Source organism: Anomaloglossus baeobatrachus, chromosome 7, assembly GCF_048569485.1.
Source record: "Anomaloglossus baeobatrachus isolate aAnoBae1 chromosome 7, aAnoBae1.hap1, whole genome shotgun sequence".
Classification (NCBI taxonomy): domain Eukaryota; kingdom Metazoa; phylum Chordata; class Amphibia; order Anura; family Aromobatidae; genus Anomaloglossus; species Anomaloglossus baeobatrachus.
Window position 1 is genome coordinate 299,437,814 of NC_134359.1, and position 25,499 is coordinate 299,463,312.

At 59.5% G+C, this 25,499-nt stretch overlaps 1 protein-coding gene across 1 annotated transcript; it reads right to left on the bottom strand.

Moving 5' to 3' along the window:
- Window positions 1–3,306: 3,306 nt before the first annotated feature.
- Window positions 3,307–24,821, bottom strand: EIF3CL (eukaryotic translation initiation factor 3 subunit C like). Its single transcript, XM_075318529.1, has 21 exons — window positions 24,741–24,821; window positions 19,156–19,290; window positions 19,005–19,070; window positions 18,680–18,869; window positions 16,026–16,151; window positions 15,883–15,943; window positions 15,695–15,804; window positions 15,388–15,512; window positions 15,146–15,320; window positions 14,972–15,075; window positions 13,117–13,258; window positions 12,910–13,035; window positions 9,662–9,755; window positions 7,092–7,279; window positions 6,787–7,011; window positions 6,323–6,686; window positions 4,946–5,105; window positions 4,677–4,742; window positions 4,473–4,560; window positions 3,801–3,966; window positions 3,307–3,494 (listed from the first exon to the last, which is right to left on the bottom strand). Exons 2-21 carry the CDS (start codon window positions 19,254–19,256, stop codon window positions 3,409–3,411), a joined length of 2,763 nt encoding a protein of 920 aa, XP_075174644.1. The 5' UTR covers window positions 19,257–19,290; window positions 24,741–24,821; the 3' UTR covers window positions 3,307–3,408.
- Between the last annotated feature and the right edge of the window lie 678 nt (window positions 24,822–25,499).

Here is a 25,499-nt window from a genome sequence, read left to right on the forward strand (position 1 = left end):
TCGCTGCTGAGCTCAACGATTCACCAGCAGACGATTATTCAGTAAAAAGTCCGAACCCTGCCGGGGGCCACGTAATAAAGGTCACCCGTGTCCTGGGACGACACCGCACACTGCAATGTCCACCATCCACCACCAGAGGGCAGACACAGCACAGTGCAATGTGCACCATCCACCACCAGAGGGCAGACACCGCACACTGCAATGTGCACCATCCACCACCAGAGGGCAGACACCGCACACTGCAATGTCCACCATCCACCACCAGAGGGCAGACAGCACAGTGCAATGTGCACCATCCACCACCAGAGGGCAGACACAGCACAGTGCAATGTGCACCATCCACCACCAGAGGGCAGACAGCACAGTGCAATGTGCACCATCCACCACCAGAGGGCAGACACAGCACACTGCAATGTGCACCATCCACCACCAGAGGGCAGACACAGCACACTGCAATGTGCACCATCCACCACCAGAGGGCAGACAGCACAGTGCAATGTGCACCATCCACCACCAGAGGGCAGACACAGCACACTGCAATGTGCACCATCCACCACCAGAGGGCAGACACAGCACAGTGCAATGTGCACCATCCACCACCAGAGGGCAGACAGCACAGTGCAATGTGCACCATCCACCACCAGAGGGCAGACACCGCACACTGCAATGTGCACCATCCACCACCAGAGGGCAGACACAGCACAGTGCAATGTGCACCATCCACCACCAGAGGGCAGACACAGCACAGTGCAATGTGCACCATTCACCACCAGAGGGCAGACAGCACAGTGCAATGTGCACCATCCACCACCAGAGGGCAGACACCGCACACTGCAATGTGCACCATCCACCACCAGAGGGCAGACACAGCACAGTGCAATGTGCACCATCCACCACCAGAGGGCAGACACAGCACAGTGCAATGTGCACCATCCACCACCAGAGGGCAGACACAGCACAGTGCAATGTGCACCATCCACCACCAGAGGGCAGACACAGCACAGTGCAATGTGCACCATCCACCACCAGAGGGCAGACACAGCACAGTGCAATGTGCACCATCCACCACCAGAGGGCAGACACAGCACAGTGCAATATGCACCACCCACCACCAGAGGGCAGACACAGCACAGTGCAATGTGCACCATCCACCACCAGAGGGCAGACACAGCACAGTGCAATGTGCACCATCCACCACCAGAGGGCAGACACAGCACAGTGCAATGTGCACCACACACCACCAGAGGGCAGACACAGCACAGTGCAATGTGCACCACCCACCACCAGAGGGCAGACACAGCACAGTGCATTGTGCACCACCCACCACCAGAGGGCAGACACAGCGCACTGCAATGTGCACCATCCACCACCAGAGGGCAGACACAGCACACTGCAATGTGCACCACCCACCACCAGAGGGCAGACACAGCACAGTGCAATGTGCACCATCCACCACCAGAGGGCAGACACACCACAGTGCAATGTGCACCATCCACCACCAGAGGGCAGACACAGCACAGTGCAATATGCACCACCCACCACCAGAGGGCAGACACAGCGCACTGCAATGTGCACCATCCACCACCAGAGGGCAGACACAGCACAGTGCAATGTGCACCACCCACCACCAGAGGGCAGACACAGCACAGTGCAATGTGCACCATCCACCACCAGAGGGCAGACACAGCACAGTGCAATGTGCACCATCCACCACCAGAGGGCAGACACAGCACAGTGCAATGTGCACCACCCACCACCAGAGGGCAGACACAGCACAGTGCAATGTGCACCATCCACCACCAGAGGGCAGACACAGCACACTGCAATGTGCACCACCCACCACCAGAGGGCAGACACAGCACAGTGATATGTGCACCATCCACCACCAGAGGGCAGACACAGCACAGTGCAATGTGCACCATCCACCACCAGAGGGCAGACACAGCGCACTGCAATGTGCACCATCCACCACCAGAGGGCAGACACAGCACAGTGCAATGTGCACCATCCACCACCAGAGGGCAGACACAGCACAGTGCAATGTGCACCATCCACCACCAGAGGGCAGACACAGCACAGTGCAATGTGCACCATCCACCACCAGAGGGCAGACACAGCACAGTGCAATGTGCACCATCCACCACCAGAGGGCAGACACAGCGCACTGCAATGTGCACCATCCACCACCAGAGGGCAGACACAGCACAGTGCAATGTGCACCATCCACCACCAGAGGGCAGACACAGCACAGTGCACTGTGCACCATCCACCACCAGAGGGCAGACACAGCACAGTGCAATGTGCACCATTCACCACCAGAGGGCAGACACCGCACAGTGCAATGTGCACCATCCACCACCAGAGGGCAGACACAGCACAGTGCAATGTGCACTATCCACCACCAGAGGGCAGACACAGCGCACTGCAATGTGCACCATCCACCACCAGAGGGCAGACACAGCACACTGCAATGTGCACCATCCACCACCAGAGGGCAGACACAGCACAGTGCAATGTGCACCATCCACCACCAGAGGGCAGACACAGCACACTGCAATGTGCACCATCCACCACCAGAGGGCAGACACAGCACAGTGCAATGTCCACCATCCACCACCAGAGGGCAGACACAGCACAGTGCAATGTGCACCACCCACCACCAGAGGGCAGACACCGCGCACTGCAATGTGCACCATCCACCACCAGAGGGCAGACACCGCACAGTGCAATGTGCACCATCCACCACCAGAGGGCAGACACAGCACAGTGCAATGTGCACCACCCACCACCAGAGGGCAGACACAGCACACTGCAATGTCCACCATCCACCACCAGAGGGCAGCAAAGGAGGAAGACTCCCCTAAAGGTCTGTAAACATATGGGAGGGTCACATTGCCTCAAAAATTAGAAAAATTTAGTTCATAGGTTAAAGGGACACTCCGGGTGCATCAGGCAGAGGTGGGAGGAGCATGAGACAGGAATGGTATTCAAGCTCCGCCCCCTGTAGAGGATAATGACTCGTACAGGTGCAGTTACTCTGCTCCACCACCAGAGGGAACCGCCACACTACAATCTGCTCTTAAAGAGGCCTTGTTTGGAAATTTGCCCTTTAAGTCTTGATCTTTCTTGTGACACGATCCCTGGGAACCTGCGCACCTGTCCTGAGTCCTGACCCGAAGAGTTATTACACCGAGCGGCAGCTGAAACACTTCTCACAAGATAAAAGCCGCCGATCGCCAGGAGTGGTGATATGCCCCAGGTGAACCGTCCCTTTAAGACCACAGAGGACACAGACACGGCACAGAGTTCACTCCAATATCTTTATTAAGAGACATGATGGCAAAAAGTAAATAAAAATAACAGACGAGTCTGCCCCGATCCCGGGATCCGGTGTGACGCTGCCGCAGATCAGTAGTTGTTCTGGTTCTGCTGGTCTCGCCGGTAGCCGCGGCGCATGTAACCGCCCTCCTTCCTCTGATACGAGTCCTTTTGGTCTGGAAAATTGGGAGAAAAGATGCAAGAAAACATGGAGGCGTCATTACTTATAGTCACCACTAGAGGGCAAAGCAGCTAACAGCATAACAGGAAGTGAGGTGTGCAGCGCAGTAAAGCTTCCCCGCCCTCAGGATGAGGAAGAGGAGACGTTACACGAGGAGCCCCTGAACCAGTCCCCCCCCCACCCCCACCGCCGCTCTCCGGTTGCCGCACATCCCAGTAGGCGCAGACACGCTGGGAGTAGTAGTACAGCAGTCAGGAGGGCCGATGAGGGGTAATGACGAGGCGCATACGGCCGTCCTCACCGCGATTGAAGTATCCGCCATAGCTGCCCTGCTTGTGGTCGAAGATGCGCTCGTTGTTCTCCACCAGGTTCCCCAACTTCTCCGCCAGCTGCAGAGCCGTGTTCTGGAGGGAGCTGGGCTCCGTGCCGTGCATCACCACCGTCTGCGTGGGCTGATCTAAGGAGGCCTGCGGGGAAAGGATGGGGGGGGATCATCAGGCGTGGGGCGGCGGGGTATGAGGAGGCGGGGTATGGGGCGGCGGGGTATGGGGCGGCGGGGTATGGGGCGGCGGGGTACAGAGGAGGTGAGGTAGTGTGTGGAGAGCAGGGGAGGCAAGGTGCGGGGGCGCAGGAGAGGCGGGGCGCAGGAGAGGCGGGGCGCAGGAGAGGCGGGGCGCAGGAGAGGCGGGGCGCAGGAGAGGCGGGGCGCAGGAGAGGCGGGGCGCAGGAGAGGCGGGGCGCAGGAGAGGCGGGGCGCAGGAGAGGCGGGGCGCAGGAGAGGCGGGGCGCAGGAGAGGCGGGGCACGGGGCGGTGGGAGAAGGGTATAGCGTATAGGGTGAGGGGGGATTGCGCTGATACAAATTTAGAGGCGGGATAAAGGGGACTTCGGACACAGTCAGCAGGTGGCGACACTTCCTGCAATCTCCGGTGCAGCCCCCGGGGGCAGTGTTGGGGTCTGGCGGCTCCTCTCACCATCAGCTCCTCGTTGATGATCATTTTGCTGATGATGCTGTGGACGGTCGGGATCTCCAGCTGGAACATGTCCCCCAATATGCCCATCCTGCGGGGAGAGGAGAAGTGACACCCCGAGTGCTTCCAGAATACGGGCCGCACCGCAGCAGATCCAACGCTTCCCGCAGATGTGTGCGGGGGATGGGAGGGGCTCGGGGGTCTCACCTGATGGAGTCGTACACGCTGCTGTATGTGAACAGATACGTCCTCAGCGACTCCTCCTGAATCTTCCTGCAGAAAAGACGGAAAATTACCATCACCCCCCAACACGGCGGCCCCGCCCCCCAACACGGCGGCCCCGCCCTCCAACACGGCAGCCCCGCCCCCCAACACAACGTCCCCGCCCCCCAACACAACGTCCCCGCCCCCCAACACGGCAGCCCCGCCCCCAACACAACGTCCCCGCCCCCCAACATGGCGGTCCCCGTCCTCACCTGACCAGCATGTTGCGCACACGATCCGCCTCCGGGAACAGATCCCAAACCTTCCCGTTCATTTTCTCGTTGATTATGAAGTTGCGGCAGGTTTTCCAGTCTCCCATCTTCATGGCCTTGGACGCGGCCACAACGTGCTCCCTCATACTCTCAGGGGGACCTGCGGGACCGAGAACAGTCAGCGAGTGCCCAGAGCCAGAGCGCAGCCCCCCCGAGTGCCCAGAGCCAGAGCGCGGCCCCCCCGAGTGCCCAGAGCCAGAGCGCGGCCCCCCCCCCCCGAGTGCCCAGAGCCAGAGCGCGGCCCCCCCCGAGTGCCCAGAGCCAGAGCACGCCCCCCCCCCCCCGAGTGCCCAGAGCCAGAGCGCGGCCCCCCGAGTGCCCAGAGCCAGAGCACGCCCCCCCCCCCCCCCCCGAGTGCCCAGAGCCAGAGCGCGGCCCCCCGAGTGCCCAGAGCCAGAGCGCGGCCCCCCGAGTGCCCAGAGCCAGAGCGCGGCCCCCCGAGTGCCCAGAGCCAGAGCGCGGCCCCCCCCCGAGTGCCCAGAGCCAGAGCGCGCCCCCCCCCCGAGTGCCCAGAGCCAGAGCACGCCCCCCCCCCACCCCCCGAGTGCCCAGAGCCAGAGCGCGGCCCCCCGAGTGCCCAGAGCCAGAGCGCGCCCCCCCCCCCCGAGTGCCCAGAGCCAGAGCGCGGCCCCCTCCCCGAGTGCCCAGAGCCAGAGCGCGGCCCCCCCGAGTGCCCAGAGCCAGAGCGCGGCCCCCTCCCGAGTGCCCAGAGCCAGAGCGCGGCCCCCCCGAGTGCCCAGAGCCAGAGCGCAGCCCCCTCCCGAGTGCCCAGAGCGCGGCCCCCCGAGTGCCCAGAGCGAGAGCGCGGCCCCCTCCCCGAGTGCCCAGAGCCAGAGCGCGGCCCCCCCGAGTGCCCAGAGCCAGAGCGGGGCCCCCTCCCGAGTGCCCAGAGCCAGAGCGCGGCCCCCCCGAGTGCCCAGAGCCAGAGCGCAGCCCCCTCCCGAGTGCCCAGAGCGCGGCCCCCCCGAGTGCTCAGAGCGAGAGCGCGGCCCCCCCGAGTGCCCAGAGCGAGAGCGCGGCCCCCTCCCGAGTGCCCAGAGCCAGAGCGCGGCCCCCTCCCGAATGCCCAGAGCCAGAGTGCGGCCCCCTCCCGAATGCCCAGAGCCAGAGCGGCCCCCCCGAGTGTCCAGAGCCAGAGCGCGGCCCCCCCGAGTGTCCAGAGCCAGAGCGCGGCCCCCCCGAGTGTCCAGAGCCAGAGCGCGGCCCCCCCGAGTGCCCAGAGCCAGAGCGTGCCTCCCCTCCCGAGTGCCCAGAGCACAGTCCGCGTGCCTGGAGAAAAGACACGTGTTACAGAGCAATATGGCCGCCGTCACTCACCCAGCAGCGGCTGCCGCTCGCCCACGCGCAGCTGGTGGTGGAACTGTTTGCTGATCATCCTCCTGCGGGCGTCGAACTCGTGCGCGGCCATGTAGGGGATCTCCAGCAGCATGGCGGACACCAGGTAGACGCACTCCAGCAGCTCCAGGTTGATGTGCATGTGGAAGGGGATCTGCCGCCGCTTCTCGATCTTCTCCTGCTCCTGGTTCCGCTCCTGCATGGTCCTCATCAGCAGACCCTGCCCCAGCAGCTCCTTGGCGCGGCCGCTGGACTGGATGTCCAGGAGGGCGTTGTGGGCGTCGCGGATCATTCCCTGCCGGAAGGCGCAGATGCCGAGCTGCACCATAGTGCGGTTATATAGGATCTAGAGGCAACGAGAGGGCGGGTTATAGGGGCAAAGATTGCCGGGGTCACACCGGGGTCAAAGGAGGGGAATGAGGGGTGATTGGGGGGGCAGCACTCACCTGCACCGGGGGGTCCGCGTGCTGGATGTTGTCCTGCAGGTGGGACATGAGCATGAGGTCTCGGGCCTGGAACCAGCGGTTGTGCAGCGCGTGGTGGTAGATGTGGCACAGGATGGCGCAGGTGCGGATGCGGTCCGTCCGGTCCTTGGCATAGATGTACTTGCAGAGTTTGTCCATGAGGATGGCGCTGTCCTCCGCCTCGTTCTCCGCCTGGTCCTGTTCTGACTGCACAGAGAAGAACGGAGGTCAGGACGGAGGTCGGAGGTCACGCAGGGGTCGCCCCTCCCCCGCCCCGGAGACCTCACCTTAGACTCCTGCCCGGTGCGGAGCAGCCGCTGATGAGCTTTGTAGTCAAACTTGTAGTAGGTGTGCATGATCCTGCGCAGGTAGACGCGGCAGATCTCCTCCGTGCTGCCCTTCTCCTGCAGGTACTTCTGAGCGCGCTCAATCACCTCGCACACCCGCGCCTCGTCCTTCAGATTGTCCACGTACTCTGCGAGAAGTGAGGAGACGTCACCCGGGGTCACTCGCCCCGCAGCCGCGATAAACCCCCAGGAGTCATCCCGTGACATAGCCGCACCCACCAGGAGTCATCCCGCTGCATCCGCACCCCCCAGGAGTCATCCCGCTGCATCCGCACCCCCCAGGAGTCATCCCGCTGCATCCGCACCCCCCAGGAGTCATCCCGCTGCATCCACACCCCCCAGGAGTCATCCCGCTGCATCCGCACACCCCAGGAGTCATCCCGCTGCATCCGCACCCCCCAGGAGTCATCCCGCTGCATCCGCACCCCCCAGGAGTCATCCCGCTGCATCCGCACCCCCCAGGAGTCATCCCCGCCGCAGCCGTTCCCTCAGGAGTCATCCCGTGACACAGCCGCACAACTCAGGAGCCAACCGTCCCGCGGCCACTCCTCTCCCTACCTCCCGGGGTCATCCATCCCATGGCCACTCCTCTCCCTTCCTCCCGGGGTCATCCGCCCCACGGCCGCTCCTCTCCCTTCCTCCCGGGGTCATCCGTCCCACGGCCGCTCCCTCTCCCATCCTCCCGGGGTCATCCGTCCCACGGCCGCTCCTCTCCCTTCCTCCCGGGGTCATCCGTCCCACGGCCGCTCCTCTCCCTTCCTCCCGGGGTCATCCGTCCCACGGCCGCTCCTCTCCCTTCCTCCCGGGGTCATCCGTCCCACGGCCGCTCCTCTCCCTTCCTCCCGCCATCATCCGTCCCACGGCCGCTCCGCTCCCTTCCTCCCAGGGTCATCCGTCCCACGGCCGCTCCGCTCCCTTCCTCCCGCCATCATCCGTCCCATGGCCGCTCCTCTCCCTCCCAGGGTCATCCGTCCCACGGCCGCTCCTCTCCCTTCCTCCCAGGGTCATCCGTCCCGCGGCCGCTCCTCTCCCTTCCTCCCAGGGTCATCCGTCCCACGGCCGCTCCTCTCCCTTCCTCCCAGGGTCATCCGTCCCACGGCCGCTCCTCTCCCTTCCTCCCAGGGTCATCCGTCCCACGGCCGCTCCTCTCCCTTCCTCCCGGGGTCATCCGTCCCACGGCCGCTCCTCTCCCTTCCTCCCGGGGTCATCCGTCCCACGGCCGCTCCTCTACCTTCCTCCCGGGGTCATCCGTCCCCCGGCCGCTCCTCTCCCTTTCTCCCGGGGTCATCCGTCCCACGGCCGCTCCTCTCCCTTCCTCCCGGGGTCATCCATCCCACGGCCGCTCCTCTCCCTTCCTGCCGGGGTCATCCGTCCCACGGCCGCTCCTCTCCCTTCCTCCCGGGATCATTCGTCCCACGGCCGCTCCTCTCCCTTCCTCCCGCCATCATCCGTCCCACGGCCGCTCCTCTCCCTTCCTCCCGCCATCATCCGTCCCACGGCCGCTCTGCTCCCTTCCTCCCGCCATCATCCGTCTCACGGCCGCTGCTCTCCCTTCCTCCCGGGGTCATCCGTCCCACGGCCGCTCCTCTCCCTTCCTCCCGGGGTCATCCGTCCCACGGCCACTCCCTCTCCCATCCTCCCGGGGTCATCCGTCCCACGGCCGCTCCTCTCCCTTCCTCCCGCCATCATCCGTCCCACGGCCGCTCCGCTCCCTTCCTCCCGCCTTCATCCGTCCCATGGCCACTCCTCTCCCTTCCTCCCAGGGTCATCCGTCCCACGGCCGCTCCTCTCCCTTCCTCCCGGGGTCATCCGTCCCACGGCCGCTCCTCTCCCTTCCTCCCGGGGTCATTCGTCCCACGGCCGCTCCTCTCCCTTCCTCCCGCCATCATCCGTCCCACGGCCGCTCCTCTCCCTTCCTCCCGCCATCATCCGTCCCACGGCCGCTCTGCTCCTTTCCTCCCGCCATCATCCGTCTCACGGCCGCTGCTCTCCCTTCCTCCCGGGGTCATCCGTCCCACGGCCGCTCCTCTCCCTTCCTCCCGGGGTCATCCGTCCCACGGCCACTCCCTCTCCCATCCTCCCGGGGTCATCCGTCCCACGGCCGCTCCTCTCCCTTCCTCCCGCCATCATCCGTCCCACGGCCGCTCCGCTCCCTTCCTCCCGCCTTCATCCGTCCCATGGCCACTCCTCTCCCTTCCTCCCAGGGTCATCCGTCCCACGGCCGCTCCTCTCCCTTCCTCCCGGGGTCATCCGTCCCACGGCCGCTCCTCTCCCTTCCTCCCGGGGTCATCCGTCCCACGGCCGCTCCTCTCCCTTCCTCCCGGGGTCATCCGTGGGGAAGATGGAGCAGAACTTGTGTTACTTTCTACTTGATGTCAGTGAATGGAAACACGTCAAGGCCAAGAACCGGCCCATGTGGCCCCCCCATTACACACAGGAGGGTCTCTCCTCACTGGATCCCAGGCACCTGCAGCGCCTCTTTGGAGGGAGTCACAGGCCACGGCACGTACCTTGTGAGTGCGGGTCCGTGTTCTGCATGATTTTGGTGAATTCTTCATCCATCCTCTCGATCAGGGTGAGAATACAGCCGCGGACACGGAGAGGCTGGAGGGGGGCAAACAGTGCATAAGTAAGTGCCCCCCATATGAGGAGGCTGGAGGGGGGCAAACAGTGCATAAGTAAGTGCCCCCCATATGAGGAGGCTGGAGGGGGGCAAACAGTGCATAAGTAAGTGCCCCCCATATGAGGAGGCTGGAGGGGGGCAAACAGTGCATAAGTAAGTGCCCCCCATATGAGGAGGCTGGAGGGGGGCAAACAGTGCATAAGTAAGTGCCCCCATATGAGGAGGGGCAACTGCGATATCAGACTCTGCAAGTGGGGACAATATTATATGGGGCAGAAGATGACTACAACTCCCAGCAGATCCCACACTTACAGGACATGTGGCATGCTGGGAGCTGTAGTCCTCCAGGATATATGGTGGGAGTTGTAGTCCTCCAGGAAATATGCTGGGAGCTGTAGTCCTCCAGGATATATGCTGGTAGCTGTAGTCCTCCAGGATATATGCTGGGAGCTGTAGTCCTCCAGGATATATGCTGGGAGCTGTAGTCCTCCAGGATATATGCTGGGAGCTGTAGTCCTCCAGGATATATGCTGGGAGCTGTAGTCCTGCAGGATATATGCTGGGAGCTGTAGTCCTCCAGGATATACGCTGGGAGCTGTAGTCCTCCAGGATATACGCTGGGAGCTGTAGTCCTGCAGGATATACGCTGGGAGTTGTAGTCCTCCAGGATATACGCTGGGAGTTGTAGTCCTCCAGGATATACGCTGGGAGCTGTAGTCCTCCAGGATATATGCTGGGAGCTGTAGTCCTCCAGGATATATGCTGGGAGCTGTAGTCCTCCAGGATATATGCTGGGAGCTGTAGTCCTCCAGTATATATGCTGGGAGCTGTAGTCCTCCAGGATATATGCTGGGAGCTGTAGTCCTCCAGGATATATGCTGGGAGCTGTAGTCCTCCAGGATACATGCTGGGAGCTGTAGTCCTCCAGTATATATGCTGGGAGCTGTAGTCCTCCAGGATATATGCTGGGAGCTGTAGTCCTCCAGGATATATGCTGGGAGCTGTAGTCCTCCAGGATACATGCTGGGAGCTGTAGTCCTCCAGGATATATGCTGGGAGCTGTAGTCCTCCAGGATATATGCTGGGAGCTGTAGTCCTCCAGGATACATGCTGGGAGCTGTAGTCCTCCAGGATACATGCTGGGAGCTGTAGTCCTCCAGGATACATGCTGGGAGCTGTAGTCCTCCAGGATACATGCTGGGAGTTGTAGTCCTCCAGGATATATGCTGGGAGCTGTAGTCCTCCAGGATATATGCTGGGAGCTGTAGTCCTCCAGGATATATGCTGGGAGCTGTAGTCCTCCAGGATATATGCTGGGAGCTGTAGTCCTCCAGGATATATGCTGGGAGCTGTAGTCCTCCATGATACATGCTGGGAGTTGTAGTCCTCCAGGATATATGCTGGGAGTTGTAGTCCTCCAGGATATATGCTGGGAGCTGTAGTCCTCCAGGATATATGCTGGGAGTTGTAGTCCTCCAGGATACATGCTGGGAGCTGTAGCCCTCCAGTATATATGCTGGGAGCTGTAGTCCTCCAGGATATATGCTGGGAGCTGTAGTCCTCCAGGATATATGCTGGGAGCTGTAGTCCTCCATGATACATGCTGGGAGTTGTAGTCCTGCAGGATATATGCTGGGAGCTGTAGTCCTCCAGGATATATGCTGGGAGTTGTAGTCCTCCATGATACATGCTGGGAGTTGTAGTCCTCCAGGATATATGCTGGGAGCTGTAGTCCTCCAGGATATATGCTGGGAGCTGTAGTCCTCCAGGATATATGCTGGGAGCTGTAGTCCTCCATGATACATGCTGGGAGTTGTAGTCCTCCAGGATATATGCTGGGAGTTGTAGTCCTCCAGGATACATGCTGGGAGCTGTAGTCCTCCAGTATATATGCTGGGAGCTGTAGTCCTCCAGGATATATGCTGGGAGCTGTAGTCCTCCAGGATATATGCTGGGAGCTGTAGTCCTCCATGATACATGCTGGGAGTTGTAGTCCTCCAGGATATATGCTGGGAGTTGTAGTCCTCCAGGATATATGCTGGGAGCTGTAGTCCTCCAGGATATATGCTGGGAGCTGTAGTCCTCCAGGATATATGCTGGGAGTTGTAGTCCTCCAGGATACATGCTGGGAGCTGTAGTCCTCCAGGATATATGCTGGGAGCTGTAGTCCTCCATGATACATGCTGGGAGTTGTAGTCCTGCAGGATATATGCTGGGAGTTGTAGTCCTCCAGGATATATGCTGGGAGTTGTAGTCCTCCAGGATACATGCTGGGAGCTGTAGTCCTCCAGTATATATGCTGGGAGCTGTAGTCCTCCAGGATATATGCTGGGAGCTGTAGTCCTCCAGGATATATGCTGGGAGTTGTAGTCCTCCAGGATACATGCTGGGAGCTGTAGTCCTCCAGGATATATGCTGGGAGCTGTAGTCCTCCATGATACATGCTGGGAGTTGTAGTCCTGCAGGATATATGCTGGGAGCTGTAGTCCTCCAGGATATATGCTGGGAGTTGTAGTCCTCCAGGATACATGCTGGGAGTTGTAGTCCTCCAGGATATATGCTGGGAGCTGTAGTCCTCCAGGATATATGCTGGGAGCTGTAGTCCTCCAGGATATATGCTGGGAGTTGTAGTCCTCCAGGATACATGCTGGCAGTTGTAGTCCTCCAGGATATATGCTGGGAGTTGTAGTCCTCCAGGATACATGCTGGGAGCTGTAGTCCTCCAGGATATATGCTGGGAGCTGTAGTCCTCCATGATACATGCTGGGAGTTGTAGTCCTGCAGGATATATGCTGGGAGCTGTAGTCCTCCAGGATACATGCTGGGAGTTGTAGTCCTCCAGGATACATGCTGGGAGTTGTAGTCCTCCAGGATATATGCTGGGAGCTGTAGTCCTCCAGGATATATGCTGGGAGCTGTAGTCCTCCAGGATATATGCTGGGAGTTGTAGTCCTCCAGGATATATGCTGGGAGCTGTAGTCCTCCAGGATACATGCTGGGAGCTGTAGTCCTCCAGGATATATGCTGGGAGCTGTAGTCCTGCAGGATATATGCTGGGAGTTGTAGTCCTCCAGGATATATGCTGGGAGTTGTAGTCCTCCAGGATACATGCTGGGAGTTGTAGTCCCCCCTCACCTGGTCGGACACGTTGAGGTTCTCCGAGTCCTCGGCGATGTTCTCCCCGATGAACATGTTGTGGTTGGAGAAGAGGATGTCCAGGAGGTCGTTGATGCATTCCAGGCATTTTTTCCACATGTCGGCCTGTGCAGAGGGGAAGGGGTTACGTCAGGTGGCTGCGGTTCCGCTATCGCTGCAGGTTTTTGCCCCCCCGGACCCCGATACCTTCATGTACGCGGCCAGGTTGGGGTTGTAGTCGTACAGAGACGCCACGATGTTGAACTTGATCTTGACGGCGACTCCCTGACCCAGATTATTCTCCTCCGAGATTCCAACCAGCAGATTCAGCAGCTCGATCTGCGCGGCCCTGAGGGGAGGCGACAGCGGGGTCAGAGGGGAGGAGACAGCGGGGTCAGAGGGGTCAGAGGGGAGGGGACAGCGGGGTCAGAGGGGAGGCGGACAGCGGGGTCAGAGGGGAGGCGGACAGCGGGGTCAGAGGGGAGGCGGACAGCGGGGTCAGAGGGGAGGCGACAGCGGGGTCAGAGGGGAGGCGGACAGCGGGGTCAGAGGGGAGGCGGACAGCGGGGTCAGAGGGGAGGCGGACAGCGGGGTCAGAGGGGAGGCGGACAGCGGGGTCAGAGTGGAGGCGGCAGCGGGGTCAGAGGGGAGGCGACAGCGGGGTCAGAGGGGAGGCGACAGCGGGGTCAGAGGGGAGGCGACAGCAAGGTCAGAGGGGAGGCGACAGCGGGGTCAGAGGGGAGGCGACAGCGGGGTCAGAGGGGAGGCGACAGCGGGGTCAGAGGGGAGGCGACAGCGGGGTCAGAGGGGAGGCGACAGCGGGGTCAGAGGGGAGGCGGACAGCGGGGTCAGAGGGGAGGCGGACAGCGGGGTCAGAGGGGAGGCGGACAGCGGGGTCAGAGGGGAGGCGGACAGCGGGGTCAGAGGGGAGGCGGCAGCGGGGTCAGAGGGGAGGCGGCAGCGGGGTCAGAGGGAAGGCGACAGCGGGGTCAGAGGGAAGGCGACAGCAAGGTCAGAGGGGAGGCGACAGCGGGGTCAGAGGGGAGGCGACAGCGGGGTCAGAGGGGAGGCGACAGCGGGGTCAGAGGGGAGGCGACAGCGGGGTCAGAGGGGAAGCGACAGCGGGGTCAGAGGGGAAGCGACAGCGGGGTCAGAGGGGAGGCGACAGCGGGGTCAGAGGGGAGGCGACAGCGGGGTCAGAGGGGAGGCGACAGCGGGGTCAGAGGGGAGGCGACAGCGGGGTCAGAGGGGAGGAGACAGCGGGGTCAGGGGGCGGACAGCGGGGTCAGGGGGCGGACAGCGGGGTCAGGGGGCGGACAGCGGGGTCAGGGGGCGGACAGCGGGGTCAGGGGGCGGACAGCGGGGTCAGGGGGCGGACAGCGGGGTCAGGGGGCGGACAGCGGGGTCAGGGGGCGGACAGCGGGGTCAGGGGGCGGACAGCGGGGTCAGGGGGCGGACAGCGGGGTCAGGGGGCGGACAGCGGGGTCAGGGGGCGGACAGCGGGGTCAGGGGGCGGACAGCGGGGTCAGGGGGCGGACAGCGGGGTCAGGGGGCGGACAGCGGGGTCAGGGGGCGGACAGCGGGGTCAGGGGGCGGACAGCGGGGTCAGGGGGCGGACAGCGGGGTCAGGGGGCGGACAGCGGGGTCAGGGGGCGGACAGCGGGGTCAGGGGGCGGACAGCGGGGTCAGGGGGCGGACAGCGGGGTCAGGGGGCGGACAGCGGGGTCAGGGGGCGGACAGCGGGGTCAGGGGGCGGACAGCGGGGTCAGAGGGCGGACAGCGGGGTCAGAGGGCGGACACCGACTCCCACATACACCTGCACACACTCTTCCTCTGACACGGACTCACCCCCCCAAACACCGACACACGGACCCCCCCATACAGCCACAGCACACCCCCAGCCTCCGACCCCCCCCCATACATCCGCACACCCCCAGCCTCCGATGTGGACCCCCATACAGCCACAGCACACTTCCAGCTTCCGATGCAGACCCCCCCCCATACATCCGCACATCCCCAGCTTCCGATTTGGACCCCCCATACACCCCCGGCCTCCCGCTACCTGTCTGTGCCCTTCTTCCCTCGGGCCTGGAGGATCTCGTTCAGCTTCTTCACCACGATGGGGGGGGTGATCTCGGTGCCTTTTGCAAACATCTTGGGCTTTTCCTGTAGGAGGGGAAGTGGTGAGGTTGGCGGAGAGCCCCCCCCCCGCGCCCCCCTAATCTGCGGCTCTCACCTTCACCATGGGGGCGCCCCCTTTGACCTTCTCCCACTCGCCCCCGGCCTCGTTCTCGTCCATCTCCAGCTCCAGCCCCTCGTCCGCTTGGGGCTTCACTTTCCGGTCCTGCTTCTTCTTGATCTTCTCCTCCTTCTTCTTGTCGGTGGACTGACGATCCGCCTGGGGTCCGGTCCTGCGAGGAAGCAGCGCGTCAGCAGCCGAGCCGGACCCTCACACCAAGGACCCCCAGGGTTACTCACTTTTTCAGGAAGCGGGCGGCCAGGGTGGTGTATTTGTCGTCATCGTCTGTGGATTCGGAGTCGGAGTCCTCGGAGTCGGACTCCCAGATTTCATCGTCTGAGGATTCCTCCTCGTCCTCTGGGTCCTGGCAGAGAACAGGTTAAATGTCGCATTACACTATTCATTGAAATTCTGGTAATCCGGCATCAGCAGAAACCGATAATCCGGCACTGAACAGACCCGGGAATAATCTGCCGTCACTCAGCCCGGTGTCTCATCCCAGGTGCCGGATTATCAGACCTTCCACATTAATGGACGCCTCCTCACCTTCTGGAACTTGCTGCGGGCGTCCGGAGGAGCGGACTCGGCCTTGGCCTTCTTCAGGAACTTGTTGGCGCTGATGCCTTCACCATTGTCATCATCGCTGGACATTGAGCCTGAAGAGGAGGAGACGCGTCAATAGGTGATGTAGGAAACATGGCCTCCGGTGTGCTCGGCAGAAGGCGTGCACTCACCTTCAGAGTCGTCGTCATCCTCATCCTTGTCTTGGTCTTCATCCGCCGACTCCTCAGGATTCTGGAAAGAAGGAAATATATGTGGGTGACTCGGTGGGGGGGACCACCGCACAGACGCACTCCGGGGTCTTGCTCAGTCTCACCTGCTTGTAGGCGGAGATGGGGGCCTCAAAGTCGCGGTTGTACTTGCGCAGCTTCTGGCGCAGCGTGCTCAGGGCCTTGGCGTTGTTCTTGTTCATTTTCTTCTTGCCTTCCTTATCTTCCCAAAGCTGCGGAAAAAGATGGAGGCCGAGACGGGGCATTAGGGCAAGTTCACACTATGTTACTACTAACAGATTTATTGTTTATATGCATGGAAGAAAAAAGGATTAATCCAAAGCCCGGCGGGGAGTATAATATGTCATGGCTCCCCCCGCCTGGAGTGTTTTTCCATCGTCTTGCACAGTCCCATTATTTCTGCATTTCCAGTAGTGACCACCAGAGGGAGCAGTGAGCGCTGGAGTCAGCAGAGCTCCCTCTAGTGGTGATTACAGGCAGATCCTGCACTGTTCTTATATATCTGTGGCTGTTATTTGTAATAGTGACCACCAGAGGGAGCAGTGAGCGCTGGAGTCAGCAGAGCTCCCTCTAGTGGTGATTACAGGCAGATCCTGCACTGTTCCTTTATATCTGTGGCTGTTATGTGCAGTAGTAACCACCAGAGGGAGCAGTGAGCGCAGGAGTCAGCAGAGCTCCCTCTAGTGGTGATTACAGGCAGATCCTGCACTGTTCCTTTATATCTGTGGCTGTTATTTGTAATAGTGACCACCAGAGGGAGCAGTGAGCGCAGGAGTCAGCAGAGCTCCCTCTAGTGATGACTGCAGGCAGATCTTGCACTGTTCCTTTATATCTGTGGCTGTTATTTGTAATAGTGACCACCAGAGGGAGCAGTGAGCGCAGGAGTCAGCAGAGAGCTCCCTCTAGTGGTGATTACAGGCAGATCCTGCACTGTTCCTTTATATCTGTGGCTGTTATTTGTAATAGTGACCACTAGAGGGAGCAGTGAGCGCTGGAGTCAGCAGAGCTCCCTCTAGTGGTGATTACAGGCAGATCCTGCACTGTTCCTTTATATCTGTGGCTGTTATGTGCAGTAGTAACCACCAGAGGGAGCAGTGAGCGCAGGAGTCAGCAGAGAGCTCCCTCTAGTGGTGACTGCAGGCAGATCCTGCACTGTTCCTTTATATCTGTGGCTGTTATTTGTAATAGTGACCACCAGAGGGAGCAGTGAGCGCAGGAGTCAGCAGAGCTCCCTCTAGTGGTGACTGCAGGCAGATCTTGCACTGTTCCTTTATATCTGTGGCTGTTATTTGTAATAGTGACCACCAGAGGGAGCAGTGAGCGCAGGAGTCAGCAGAGAGCTCCCTCTAGTGGTGATTACAGGCAGATCCTGCACTGTTCCTTTATATCTGTGGCTGTTATTTGTAATAGTGACCACTAGAGGCAGCAGTGAGCGCTGGAGTCAGCAGAGCTCCCTCTAGTAGTGATTACAGGCAGATCTTGCACTGTTCTTATATATCTGTGGCTGTAATTTCCACTTGTGACCACCAGAGGCAGCAGAGAGCGCTGGAGTCTGCAGAGAGCTCCCTCTAGTGGTGATTACAGGCAGATCTTGCACTGTTCTTATATATCTGTGGCTGTTATTTGCAGTAGTGACCACCAGAGGCAGCAGTGAGCGCAGGAGTCAGCAGAGAGCTCCCTCTAGTGGTGACTGCAGGCAGATCCTGCACTGTTCCTTTATATCTGTGGCTGTTATTTGTAATAGTGACCACTAGAGGGAGCAGTGAGCGCTGGAGTCAGCAGAGCTCCCTCTAGTGGTGATTACAGGCAGATCTTGCACTGTTCTTATATATCTGTGGCTGTAATTTCCACTTGTGACCACCAGAGGCAGCAGTGAGCGCTGGAGTCTGCAGAGAGCTCCCTCTAGTGGTGATTACAGGCAGATCTTGCACTGTTCTTATATATCTGTGGCTGTTATTTGTAATAGTGACCACCAGAGGCAGCAGTGAGCGCTGGAGTCAGCAGAGCTCCCTCTAGTGGTGATTACAGGCAGATCCTGCACTGTTCCTTTATATCTGTGGCTGTTATGTGCAGTAGTAACCACCAGAGGCAGCAGTGAGCGCTGGAGTCTGCAGAGCTCCCTCTAGTGGTGATTACAGGCAGATCCTGCACTGTTCCTTTATATCTGTGGCTGTTATGTGCAGTAGTAACCACCAGAGGCAGCAGTGAGCGCTGGAGTCTGCAGAGCTCCCTCTAGTGGTGATTACAGGCAGATCTTGCACTGTTCTTATATATCTGTGGCTGTAATTTCCACTTGTGACCACCAGAGGGAGCAGTGAGCGCAGGAGTCAGCAGAGCTCCCTCTAGTGGTGACTACAGGCAGATCCTGCACTGTTCCTTTATATCTGTGGCTGCTATTTGCAGTAGTGACCACTAGAGGGAGCAGTGAGCGCTGGAGTCAGCAGAGCTCCCTCTAGTGGTGATTACAGGCAGATTTTGCACTCTTCCTTTATATCTGTGGCTGTTATTTGTAATAGTGACCACCAGAGGGAGCAGTGAGCGCAGGAGTCAGCAGAGCTCCCTCTAGTGGTGACTGCAGGCAGATCTTGCACTGTTCTTATATATCTGTGGCTGTTATGTGCAGTAGTAACCACCAGAGGGAGCAGTGAGCGCTGGAGTCTGCAGAGCTCCCTCTAGTGGTGACTGCAGACTCTGCTAGCCCCATATGATGATGATTTTGGGTGTTTTCCCCCTTTTTCACCTCGTTCAGGTAGTCCTCCAGGTCGGACAGCAGGCGGATGTAGAAGCGGGGGACGCCTTCCTTGTCCACGATGTTCTTGGCCTTGATGTAGGCTTTTCCCAGCTGCTCGAACTCCTCCAGACACTTGGTCATGTCGCGGATCTTCATGGCGTTGCGGATCGTCTTGATGATGTTGGTCAGCTCCTCGAACCTGTGTGATGAGGCGGAGGGGGTGAGCGGCTGCACCCTGCGGGGAGGGGGTGATCGGCTGCACCCTGCGGGGAGGGGGTGAGCGGCTGCACCCTGCGGGGGAGGAGGGTATTATGGGATATCCCGCGTCACCCACCTCTTGTCTTTGGCGCTGCGCACCACGCGCTTCGTGTCCTCTTCATCATCGCTGAGAAGTATTGGCCTAAACGTGAGCACAGAGAAGAGGAGAGGCGGTCAGACCCCTGCGATCCCCCAACATCAGCCCCGGGGGCGGGCGAGGCACTCACTGTTTGCCATAGGTGCCCCCCACGGGTTTGGGGAGGATCTCGTCTCCAGACAGCGATGACTCAGACTCACTGTCTGAGCCAGTGGCGAAAAAACGGGACATGGCGACAGCGGAGAGAGGAGCGCGTCACTCAGCACTGCGGGAAAACCAAAAATACACATCACATACAGAAGACTCACAGCTGAGGGGGCGTCACAGTGTATCAGTGCAGCCGCAGCTGTCTGCAGGGGTCACATACAGAATACTCACAGCTGAGGGCGCGTCACAGTGTATCAGTGCAGCTGTCTGCAGGGGTTACATACAGAAATCTCACATCTGAGGGCGCGTCACAGTGTATCAGTGCAGCTGTCTGCAGGGGTTACATACAGAAATCTCACAGCTGAGGGCGCGTCACAGTGTATCAGTGCAGCTGTCTGCAGGGGTTACATACAGAAATCTCACAGCTGAGGGGGCGTCACAGTGTATCAGTGCAGCCGCAGCTGTCTGCAGAGGTTACATACAGAAAACTCACAGCTGAGGGGGCGTCACAGTGTATCAGTGCAGCCGCAGCTGTCTGCAGAGGTTACATACAGAAAACTCACAGCTGAGGGGGCGTCACAGTGTATCAGTGCAGCTGTCTGCAGGGGTTTCATACAGAAACCTCACAGCTGAGGGAGCGTCACAGTGTATCAGTGCAGCCGCAGCTGTCTGCAGGGGTTACATACAGAAGACTCACAGCTGAGGGGGCGTCACAGTGTATCAGTGCAGCCGCAGCTGTCTGCAGGGGTTACATACAGAAGACTCACAGCTGAGGGGGCGTCACAGTGTATCAGTGCAGCCGCAGCTGTCTGCAGGGGTTACATACAGAAAACTCACAGCTGAGGGGGCGTCACAGTGTATCAGTGCAGCTGTCTGCAGGGGTTACATACAGAAGACTCACAGCTGAGGGGGCGTCACAGTGTATCAGTGCAGCCGCAGATGTCTGCAGGGGTTACATACAGAAGACTCAGCTGAGGGGGCGTCACAGTGTATCAGTGCAGCCGCAGCTGTCTGCAGGGGTTACATACAGAAATCTCACAGCTGAGGACGCGTCACAGTGTATCAGTGCAGCCGCAGCTGTCTGCAGGGGTTACATACAGAAAACTCACAGCTCAGGGGGCGTCACAGTGTATCAGTGCAGCTGTCTGCAGGGGTTACATACAGAAATCTCACAGCTGAGGGCGCGTCACAGTGTATCAGTGCAGCCGCAGCTGTCTGCAGGGGTTACATACAGAAAACTCACAGCTGAGGGGGCGTCACAGTGTATCAGTGCAGCTGTCTGCAGGGGTTACATACAGAAATCTCACAGCTGAGGGCGCGTCACAGTGTATCAGTGCAGCCGCAGCTGTCTGCAGGGGTTACATACAGAAGACTCAGCTGAGGGGGCGTCACAGTGTATCAGTGCAGCCGCGGCTGTCTGCAGGGGTTACATACAGAAATCTCACAGCTGAGGACGCGTCACAGTGTATCAGTGCAGCCGCAGCTGTCTGCAGGGGTTACATACAGAAAACTCACAGCTGAGGGGGCGTCACAGTGTATCAGTGCAGCTGTCTGCAGGGGTTACATACAGAAATCTCACAGCTGAGGGCGCGTCACAGTGTATCAGTGCAGCCGCAGCTGTCTGCAGGGGTTACATACAGAAAACTCACAGCTGAGGGGGCGTCACAGTGTATCAGTGCAGCTGTCTGCAGGGGTTACATACAGAAATCTCACAGCTGAGGGCGCGTCACAGTGTATCAGTGCAGCCGCAGCTGTCTGCAGGGGTTACATACAGAAGACTCACAGCTGAGGGGGCGTCACAGTGTATCAGTGCAGCCGCAGCTGTCTGCAGGGGTTACATACAGAAGACTCACAGCTGAGGGGGCGTCACAGTGTATCAGTGCAGCTGTCTGCAGGGGTTACATACAGAAGACTCACAGCTGAGGGGGCGTCACAGTGTATCAGTGCAGCTGTCTGCAGGGGGTTACATACAGAAGACTCACAGCTGAGGGGGCGTCACAGTGTATCAGTGCAGCCGCAGCTGTCTGCAGGGGTTACATACAGAAGACTCACAGCTGAGGGGGCGTCACAGTGTATCAGTGCAGCTGTCTGCAGGGGTTACATACAGAAGACTCACAGCTGAGGGGGCGTCACAGTGTATCAGTGCAGCCGCAGATGTCTGCAGGGGTTACATACAGAAGACTCAGCTGAGGGGGCGTCACAGTGTATCAGTGCAGCCGCAGCTGTCTGCAGGGGTTACATACAGAAATCTCACAGCTGAGGATGCGTCACAGTGTATCAGTGCAGCTGTCTGCAGGGGTTACATACAGAAATCTCACAGCTGAGGGCGCGTCACAGTGTATCAGTGCAGCTGTCTGCAGGGGTTACATACAGAAATCTCACAGCTGAGGGCGCGTCACAGTGTATCAGTGCAGCTGTCTGCAGGGGTTACATACAGAAGACTCACAGCTGAGGATGCGTCACAGTGTATCAGTGCAGCTGTCTGCAGGGGTTACATACAGAAATCTCACAGCTGAGGGGGCGTCACAGTGTATCAGTGCAGCCGCAGCTGTCTGCAGAGGTTACATACAGAAAACTCACAGCTGAGGGGGCGTCACAGTGTATCAGTGCAGCCGCAGCTGTCTGCAGAGGTTACATACAGAAAACTCACAGCTGAGGGGGCGTCACAGTGTATCAGTGCAGCTGTCTGCAGGGGTTTCATACAGAAACCTCACAGCTGAGGGAGCGTCACAGTGTATCAGTGCAGCCGCAGCTGTCTGCAGGGGTTACATACAGAAGACTCACAGCTGAGGGGGCGTCACAGTGTATCAGTGCAGCCGCAGCTGTCTGCAGGGGTTACATACAGAAGACTCACAGCTGAGGGGGCGTCACAGTGTATCAGTGCAGCCGCAGCTGTCTGCAGGGGTTACATACAGAAGACTCACAGCTGAGGGGGCGTCACAGTGTATCAGTGCAGCCGCAGCTGTCTGCAGGGGTTACATACAGAAAACTCACAGCTGAGGGGGCGTCACAGTGTATCAGTGCAGCTGTCTGCAGGGGTTACATACAGAAGACTCACAGCTGAGGGGGCGTCACAGTGTATCAGTGCAGCCGCAGATGTCTGCAGGGGTTACATACAGAAGACTCAGCTGAGGGGGCGTCACAGTGTATCAGTGCAGCCGCAGCTGTCTGCAGGGGTTACATACAGAAATCTCACAGCTGAGGACGCGTCACAGTGTATCAGTGCAGCCGCAGCTGTCTGCAGGGGTTACATACAGAAATCTCACAGCTCAGGGGGCGTCACAGTGTATCAGTGCAGCTGTCTGCAGGGGTTACATACAGAAATCTCACAGCTGAGGGCGCGTCACAGTGTATCAGTGCAGCCGCAGCTGTCTGCAGGGGTTACATACAGAAAACTCACAGCTGAGGGGGCGTCACAGTGTATCAGTGCAGCTGTCTGCAGGGGTTACATACAGAAATCTCACAGCTGAGGGCGCGTCACAGTGTATCAGTGCAGCCGCAGCTGTCTGCAGGGGTTACATACAGAAGACTCAGCTGAGGGGGCGTCACAGTGTATCAGTGCAGCCGCGGCTGTCTGCAGGGGTTACATACAGAAATCTCACAGCTGAGGACGCGTCACAGTGTATCAGTGCAGCCGCAGCTGTCTGCAGGGGTTACATACAGAAAACTCACAGCTGAGGGGGCGTCACAGTGTATCAGTGCAGCTGTCTGCAGGGGTTACATACAGAAATCTCACAGCTGAGGGCGCGTCACAGTGTATCAGTGCAGCCGCAGCTGTCTGCAGGGGTTACATACAGAAAACTCACAGCTGAGGGGGCGTCACAGTGTATCAGTGCAGCTGTCTGCAGGGGTTACATACAGAAATCTCACAGCTGAGGGCGCGTCACAGTGTATCAGTGCAGCCGCAGCTGTCTGCAGGGGTTACATACAGAAGACTCACAGCTGAGGGGGCGTCACAGTGTATCAGTGCAGCCGCAGCTGTCTGCAGGGGTTACATACAGAAGACTCACAGCTGAGGGGGCGTCACAGTGTATCAGTGCAGCTGTCTGCAGGGGTTACATACAGAAGACTCACAGCTGAGGGGGCGTCACAGTGTATCAGTGCAGCTGTCTGCAGGGGGTTACATACAGAAGACTCACAGCTGAGGGGGCGTCACAGTGTATCAGTGCAGCCGCAGCTGTCTGCAGGGGTTACATACAGAAGACTCACAGCTGAGGGGGCGTCACAGTGTATCAGTGCAGCTGTCTGCAGGGGTTACATACAGAAGACTCACAGCTGAGGGGGCGTCACAGTGTATCAGTGCAGCCGCAGATGTCTGCAGGGGTTACATACAGAAGACTCAGCTGAGGGGGCGTCACAGTGTATCAGTGCAGCCGCAGCTGTCTGCAGGGGTTACATACAGAAATCTCACAGCTGAGGATGCGTCACAGTGTATCAGTGCAGCTGTCTGCAGGGGTTACATACAGAAATCTCACAGCTGAGGGCGCGTCACAGTGTATCAGTGCAGCTGTCTGCAGGGGTTACATACAGAAATCTCACAGCTGAGGGCGCGTCACAGTGTATCAGTGCAGCTGTCTGCAGGGGTTACATACAGAAGACTCACAGCTGAGGATGCGTCACAGTGTATCAGTGCAGCTGTCTGCAGGGGTTACATACAGAAATCTCACAGCTGAGGGCGCGTCACAGTGTATCAGTGCAGCTGTCTGCAGGGGTTACATACAGAAGACTCACAGCTGAGGGGGCGTCACAGTGTATCAGTGCAGCCGCAGCTGTCTGCAGGGGTTACATACAGAAGACTCACAGCTGAGGGGGCGTCACAGTGTATCAGTGCAGCTGTCTGCAGGGGTTACATACAGAAGACTCCCAGCTGAGGGGGCGTCACAGTGTATCAGTGCAGCTGTCTGCAGGGGTTACATACAGAAGACTCACAGCTGAGGGGGCGTCACAGTGTATCAGTGCAGCCGCAGCTGTCTGCAGGGGTTACATACAGAAGACTCACAGCTGAGGGGGCGTCACAGTGTATCAGTGCAGCTGTCTGCAGGGGTTACATACAGAAGACTCACAGCTGAGGGCGCGTCACAGTGTATCAGTGCAGCTGTCTGCAGGGGTTACATACAGAAGACTCAGCTGAGGGGGCGTCACAGTGTATCAGTGCAGCTGTCTGCAGGGGTTACATACAGAAGACTCACAGCTGAGGGGGCGTCACAGTGTATCAGTGCAGCCGCAGCTGTCTGCAGGGGTTACCTGCACTGATACACTGTGACAAACCCTCAGCTGTGTGATGGGGGAGGGTAACACAGGAATAAGGGTTGGGGGAGGGGAGCAGGCACGTCATTTATAGCGGCTGCTCGTCTCTGGGGACTGTAGATTGTCAGCTCGTGGGATCACACGGACCGCTGCCACTTGTCACCTGCGATAGGATCACAGGGTCTGTAGAGCGTCAGCTCCGGGGTCCTCTCCCCCAGCTGTTCCCCCCCAGCCCCCATTACACCCCTCACACCCCCCAGCAGTGCGCTCCGCTCCGGGGCCCCTTGTTCTGCCCTTATCTGGGGCCCCGGCCGCTCTCACCTCAGGAGCCGCGCACACGCTGCAGGCTCGGCAAGATGCGGCGCAGAAAGAATAACGCGCATGCGCAAATCCGGCAAGTCGCGCAGCGGAAAAACGTCACTTCCTGTTCTGCGCAGAACTACATTTCCCGGCGTGCACTGCGTTTTTTCTCCTTGTGCGCTGCCTGATTCGCAGTCACTCGTGACCCCCCAATCATAGCGACAGAGAAGCCCCCGCACCCCCCAATCATAGCGACAGAGAAGCCCCCGCACCCCCCAATCATAGCGACAGAGAAGCCCCCGCACCCCCAATCATAGCCAGAGAGAAGCCCCCGCACCCCCCAATCATAGCCACAGAGAAGCCCCCGCACCCCCCAATCATAGCCAGAGAGAAGCCCCCGCACCCCCCAATCATAGCGACAGAGAAGCCCCCGCACCCCCCAATCATAGCGACAGAGAAGCCCCCGCACCCCCCAATCATAGCCAGAGAGAAGCCCCCGCACCCCCCAATCATAGCGACAGCAAAGCCCCCACACCCCCCCATTCATAGCGACAGAGAAGCCCCCTGCACCTCCCAATCATAGCGGCAGAGAAGCCCCCCACACCTCCCAATCATAACAGCAAAGCCCTCCCCAATCATAGCCACAGAGAAGCCCCCGCACCCCCCAATCATAGCCACAGAGAAGCCCCCGCACCCCCCAATCATAGCCACAGAGAAGCCCCCGCACCCCCCAATCATAGCGACAGCAAAGCCCCCCCCCCCCCCCCCATCATAGCGACA